Source organism: Miniopterus schreibersii, assembly GCF_964146895.1.
Source record: "Miniopterus schreibersii genome assembly, chromosome: X".
In the NCBI taxonomy this organism is placed as follows: Eukaryota; Metazoa; Chordata; class Mammalia; order Chiroptera; family Miniopteridae; genus Miniopterus; species Miniopterus schreibersii.
In genome coordinates, this window is record NC_138104.1 from 47,477,274 (window position 1) to 47,484,284 (window position 7,011).

The 7,011-nt window shown below is 36.0% G+C and overlaps 1 protein-coding gene across 2 annotated transcripts in view; it reads right to left on the reverse strand.

Moving 5' to 3' along the window:
- The window catches only part of SH3BGRL (SH3 domain binding glutamate rich protein like), a 98,859-nt gene extending 96,172 nt beyond the window's left edge, over positions 1–2,687 (reverse strand). Inside the window, exon 1 of one of the 2 annotated variants that reach the window (XM_081125080.1) lies at positions 2,386–2,687. In XM_081125080.1, coding sequence (XP_080981206.1) covers positions 2,386–2,430 — 45 coding nt within the window. In that variant the 5' untranslated portion in view covers positions 2,431–2,687. The remainder of the gene's footprint in view (positions 1–2,385) is intronic. The other variant, XM_081125079.1, reaches the window with a different exon arrangement.
- Positions 2,688–7,011: the final 4,324 nt, after the last annotated feature.

A 7,011-nucleotide genomic window follows, 5' to 3' on the forward strand; every position in this document is an offset into this window, starting at 1 on the left:
AAATGAGATAGTATATGACACACTTAAGTGTTTCTACTATCATTATTATGGTTACTATCAAGAAATCCATTGCAAAAACCAACATACTTGCTTTCATTTCTAAATTTTTGAGAAGCAAGTGTTACTCCTCCATATTGAGGTAGAGTTGAGTACAAATCTGAAGACTTCTTTTAAAAATCAGGCTATGAAGGAAAGGGTATCTTAAGAAAAGGAAAGAATAAGTTAATATTATCATGTAATTCTCATTTATCCTACTCTGCCTGATAAAATATCTAATATTGGTTATTTTTATGACAACTATTAGGAGGAGTCAGAAAACAGTCAGAGATTACCAATACAAAACCAAAAGCTGTCTTTTAAATGTTCTTCAGAGAACTAGACTTAGTCACTTAATAAGAATATCTCATTTTGTTCAATTGTTGTGTTCCCATTATGATGTTTACTGAAAAATTCCTAAATCATATTTTAAAACAAGACTGCATCAATCTTGAAGGAAAACCCTTAGTATTGTAAACTGAAGTGTCCCCATTTATGGTATAAAGGATCTCTTTCTGAAGTATACTCACTTTATACTGTTTTAGTATTATTTGAAAGTGCTGTAAGATTATAATAAAACAAGAATTTATTTCAGCAATATGCAGTAGAACTTTGATGACAGGTTCATCAGAAGTATTACTGCAACAACAGAAAAGTCTCTAATTACCCATAAGAAAATAAAATTGAAACAAAACACAAGTAGCATAAATATTTCTTATTTGCATAGTCTTCAACAATGGAGTCTAAAAATGGACCTAATAGGAGACAGCAGTCATTTTTCAGGCTCTTAGAAACTTGTCTTAACACAGAGGGAGGTACAATTGTTCTTACATGAATAGAAATTCTGAAAAGAGTTTCTTCTTGAATCTACTTCCGGGGAGGGATAGAAGAATGAGAAAGCAAAGAATAAATTCCAATATTGAAACTGCCTATCACCCAAAGTGAAACTAACTTCCTGATCTGTTCAGTTTAACTAAGGGTTTAACTAAGGGTATTAAACTGGTCTTTAAAATTTTACAATCATTGTATTGGACTTGAGACTCTGAGCAACTCAAATATTACTGTGAAATATCAGAATTAATATATATGGAAAATAATAAGGCAAGAAGCTCATAAAGTGAGGTTCAAAGGCAATATAAAAAGTTTTCTTTTTTTCACCCTAACTTTGCTCAGAAAATGTAAGGTTAAGTATTCTATTTCAAAACTGTCTAAACAACCCACACAAGGTGGCCAGAAAGACAAAGTTAAATGTTCAATCAAGGTTCTTGTGATTTCACACAACCTTCAGTTCTACTCCAAAATCCCTTAGGGGGTAAATAAATAAAACAAAAACATGGAAAAGCTGCTGCTCTAACGCTCAGAAGATGTAGTTGAACCCACACATCTGTTCTTGCCACTGGTGGCTTTTCTCAAGTTGTGAAAAACAGAGACACTTTCACTTATCATGAATATACACTCAGCTTTCACCCCATTTTATCCTTTTGCTATCCATAGCTGCTGAAAAAATTTTATTATAAATTAAGAGCATATGAATGGGGGGGGGGGGGTCCTATCATTTGTAGAAGCAGCAACTTCAATCTGCCACTACACAAGAAGCTATTCCTTAGTTCCCTTTCAATTTTTCAATGTATTTGAAGCAGTTAGGAACCTAGGAACTGTTAGAAGTAAAAATCTTTTGAAAGAAAACAAAAGTCAAAATAAGGGACAATATGGAGGGGGAAAAAACAGATCCCTCATCCTTAATTTTTTAAAAACTCATAACTTTGTATCATTGTTCCCAACTTCCCCTCCCATTCTGTCTAGTTCTAACAATTTTTAGACTGAAGTTAGACACCCTCACATACATACTAGCAAAATAACTCTTTGATTACAGGGTTATTACTCTCTGAAAATAATCCCAATGCCTCAGTAGGCCTCCACTCAGTCATTAGAAGTTAGAGCATGTTTTACATCCTTTACAGATGTGCAAGTCTGTCCCACGCTTCAGGAACTAGAGTACTTATGTCAAATGTCCCACTTTTGAAACACACAGTGTGTGATTTTTACCTGACTTCTTCGACTAACCTTAAAAACCCTCGGCCACCAACTCTCATCTAAAACCCGGTAGCTTTCTTTTGCCTTCAAAGAAGAAACGTGGCCCTAACGTCACAAGACAAACAAAGCTAAATTTCATGGAAAAATGAAATCGATGTAACAAAGGGACGAAAGGAAAGAAGGGGGTGGGGTTGGGGGGTAAGAGTGTCTTTCGAAACAGAAGCTGCCAGACAAACTTCTGCAATTTAACGGTTCTGGGCGGCAGAAGACTGGTGTGTGGGTTAACATAAAAGGTGGGCTCCCCACATTCCTTACCGCTGTAGAGCCGGAGGAAGATGCAATATACACACGGATCACCATCCTGGGAACAGCGGCTGCGGTTGTTTGGGTCCTGCAAATGGCTGGAGAGCAGCTGCAGCAAACACTGGAATTGAGCTAGGGGCCGAACAGAGGTTGGAAGAGAAGGGTGGGGGAATGTGGAAAGGGAACTCGCCAGAGCCCCGCCTCCTCCCTTGGCTGCTTTTACTGGGCTGGGAGCTCTGCAGTCCCTGCCCCAAATCCCGGAAGGCAGAGGCTTGTTTGCATCATTTCTTTTTTTTTTTTTTTTTTTTAAATACGGAATCTCGAATAGCACCGCGAGAACTGTTGAAACATTTCTTTTTGACTATTGTCTCCCCGAGAAGAGGAGTAGAAGAAACAGAAAAAGAGCGTTTATTTAAATTAGATTAGAATGGAGAACCTTTTCCCACGGAGACTAAAAGTTCTGCGTATATCTTTCTGCTCAAAAAATGTATGCAAATAAGAAGACAGATACTCCTTGAAAGAGGAAGCTGTATGTTGAATTCAGACACTAGTAAGAAAGCCCATGCTCTCAGAGCCTTGTGCATTTTAAGACTCTTATTTATTTTGTACTGATTGTTCTGATGTTAGCTTGTGGCAGGAATTGGGCACTGAAGGACTGAGCGATGCCACAGAAGGTTTTAAAAAGTTTCAGGTTTCCCTAAGCCCAGAAACAGCAGGATTGGTTTTCTTTTTTAGCTTTGCTTTTTGTTAAGATAGGGAATCCTGCATATGTGAGAATACATAGGAAGACTGATTGACTGGCAAACTCAAGAATGGAGGAAGAAATTGAAAACCTAAATAAATAAATAAATAGTGTTAGAAAGTAAATTAATTTTGTTTTGTTTTGTTTTGTATTGTTTGCTTAATAACTGACTGAGGAAAGGGAGTTTGGATCCTATGTTGTAGGAGATGTTGAAACGGTGAACAGAGAGAGAGCAAATGGCTATTTGTAGCTCTAGAGAAATGAGCAACCATAATGTCCAGAGAGAGACCATATACTTCAGACTGTAATTTCAAATTTCCAAATTATGTCAAATGAACAGAATTAAGGAACTTGCAAATTAAGTGGTTAGAAGGAGTCAGTCACCTGTCCTACTTCTTTACTTTTCCTTTGCAGTTTGTTTCCCTCTATATTCCAGTGGTTTTATCACCGTTTCCTAGGTTCAACGATTGTAGTAGCTTCATAACTTTTCCCTGTTCACAGGTTCTCCCTTCTCCAGTTAATGTGATCCATAGAACAACCTTGAGAAGTGGATATTATTACATCATGTTTACAGAAGGAACTGAGACTCAGGAAAATAAGTAATTTTCCCAAAGTCATATAGCTAGTAAATTCCAGAGTAAGGACTAGAACTCAAGTACAACCAACTCCAAAGCCAACCCTCAAACATAATTGTAACACACTGCCCAGAACAGGGAAAGTACTCAGTAATTAATTGTCAACTATTTTTTTACTAAAACATCACTTTTATATGGCACTAAAGACAATGTAGGTTCAAATACTTAACATAGTTCTTCATTGACTATCAAACCAAACCTACATTATGTTTTTAAGTAGCTTCCATCATAATTTGGCCCTACACCATTCATACAGTATTCATTGCTTCCCTAAATTAACCTCCCTGCATAATCATTGTTGACTCCCCATTGCAATCACAGTACTTATTTTCATGCCTTTGCTCTTCTTATCCCTTTATTCATCTTTTCCACATCCTCATACTCTTTTCTGCCTTCCCCATCTGTCCAACTCTTGCTTTTTTAAGACCCAATTTAAAATTGTTATACAAATTACCCACAGGGTAATGTAGCCACCCTTATCATTGTCAACATCAGAGTGAATGCTCTTGTGCCTCCCAGGCCACAGGACAGGAAAATCTGTCATAAGGTTTTGATATGGCAAAATGGACATCATTTGCCATATACTAGCATAGCCCAAACATCCACCCCTTAGTGGTCAACATGTATTCTATTTTGACCTATAGTTTATTTTGAATTGGTGAAAAAAATTAAGAAAAAAAAGGAAAAAATATTCTATTTATTCTACATGTCCATATGACAAAATTAATATCTCCAGAGAACTGAATGTCAGGATTAGCAATGAGTCCAGTGAGACTTATCTGGAACTTTGAGAAATGGAAAAATGATTCCTGATACTTCATTACTTTTAAATACAGATATATTAATCTAAGTAAAAATTTCCCCAATAAATTTATACATAAAAAAATATGCCTTGTTGAGGGTGGCGGGCTTTACCAGTGTTTTTGCCCTAGAAATTGACATAATAGATTATATTAGACTGGCTCCCTACTATATTCAACCACCCCTGGAAAGTATACTCTAGAATAGCCATTTTTGTTTTATTTTACTCCTTCATAGAGCTGTCCCCAAAACCATTTGTTCATATAATTTGACTGAAAAGGTTAAAGCTTGATTAAATAAGATGGATCAAAAACTTTGCAAACCATATTTGTGACCTATTGCCATAAGAAATCTAATTATTATTATTTTTAATTTATTTTCATTGTTGAAAGTATTATGAATGTCCACTTTTTCCCCTCATTGACCCCTACTACCCCGCACCTACTTCACTCCACAGGCCTTCATCACACTATTGTCTGTGTCCCTGGGTTATGCATATAAATTATTTGGTTAATCTCTCCCCTCCCACACACCCAGCCCTGCTTTCCCTCTGAGATTGGTCAGTCTGCTCCATGCTTCTGTCTCTGGATCTATTTTGTTCATCAGTTTATTTTATTCTTTAGATTCCACATATAAGTGAGATCATGTGATATTTGTCTTTCTCTGCCTGGCTTATTTCGCTTAGCATAATATTCTCCAGCTGCATTCATGCTGTCCAAAGGGTAAGAGATCCTTCTTTACAGTTGCATAGCATTCCATGGTGTAAATGTCCCACAGCTTTTTTATCCACTCATCTACTGATGGACAATTGGGCTATTTCCAGATCTTAGCTATTGTAAATTGTACTACTATGAACATAGGGGTGCATATATTCTTTCTGATTAGTGTTTCAGTATTCTTAGGATATATACCTAGAAGTGAGATCACTGAGTCAAAAGGCAGTTCTATTTTTAATTTTTTGAGGAACCTCCATACTGTTTTCCATAGTGGCTGCCCCAGTCTGCATTCCCACCAGCAGTGTACCAGGGCTCGCCTTTCTCCATATCCTTGCCAGCATGAGTCATTTGTTAATTTATTAACCAAATGCTGACATTTTTCAAAAATTATAAAATAAATGCATGCTGTGTGCAGAAAACTTAGCAAACATTGAAAATAAAAAATCATCCCTACCCTCAATATCTGGAGATAACCACTTTTTAATATGTTGATGTAAGCCCTTCCAGGCCTAGTCAGAGATAGATAGATGAGGGTGGGTATGAGGATTTGAGAGAAGTGGAAGGAAAGGAAGAGAAAGAGTAAATATATTTTTTAAATGTATTTATTATAAAATATATACTATTTTATAAATGACTCATTTTCAATTAGAAAATATATTTTAAAAATTATACAGAGAATGAAAAACAGTATGGGGTTACCTCAAAAATTAAAAATGAAACTGCCTTATGACCCAACAATTCTACTTCTGTTACTTTACCCAAAGAAACCTGAAACACTAATTCAAAACAATATATGCACCCTTAGGTTCATTGCAGCATTATTTACAACAACCAAGATTTAGAAACAGTCCAAGTGTCCATCAGTAGCTGAGTGGATAAAATGTGAGGTACATTTACACAATGGAGTACTACTCAGCCATAAAAAAGAAGGAAATCTTACCTTTTGAGACAGCATGGATAGACCTAGAGAGCATTATGCCAAGTGAAATAACCAGTCAAAGAAAGATAGGTACCATATGATCTTACTCATATGTTGAATCTAATGAACAAAATGAACCAAGAAGCAAAATAAAGACAGACTCATTGATGGAGAGCAAGCTGACAGCTGAGGGGAGAGTGTTGGGGAGCTGGGAGTGGAGGGGTTGAGCAAAAAAGAAAAAAATGAAAAAAAATCTCATGGACATTGACAACAGTGTGGTGATTGTTGGGAAAGGGGATGTGCAGAGATGGAGGAGGGGATAGTGGTGATACATGGTGATGGAAGGAGACTTGATTTGCACTGGTTAACACACAATAGAGTGTATAGATGATGTGTTGTGGAATTGTGCACCTGAAACCTGTATAATTTTGGTAACCGGTATCACTCCAATAAATTCAATAGAAAGGAAAAAAATTGTAAAGAGCAAAATAAATAAATAAATAAATAAATAAATAAATAAATAAATAAGTTTATACAGAACACAGACTGGTGGTTGCCAGAAGAGAGGGGTGTTGGGGTACTGGGTGAAAGAGGTGAAGAGATTAAAAAATACTAACTGGTAGTTACAAAATAGTAATTGGAATGTAAAGTACAGCATAGAAAATATAGTCAATAATTTGTAATAACTGTGTGTGGTGCTAAGTGCATACTGGAAATAATGGTGGTAAGATTTTGTAAAGTATATGATTATCTAACCACTATGATGTAAAACTGAAACTAATACAAAATAATATTGAATGTAAACTGTAATTAAAAATAAAGTAA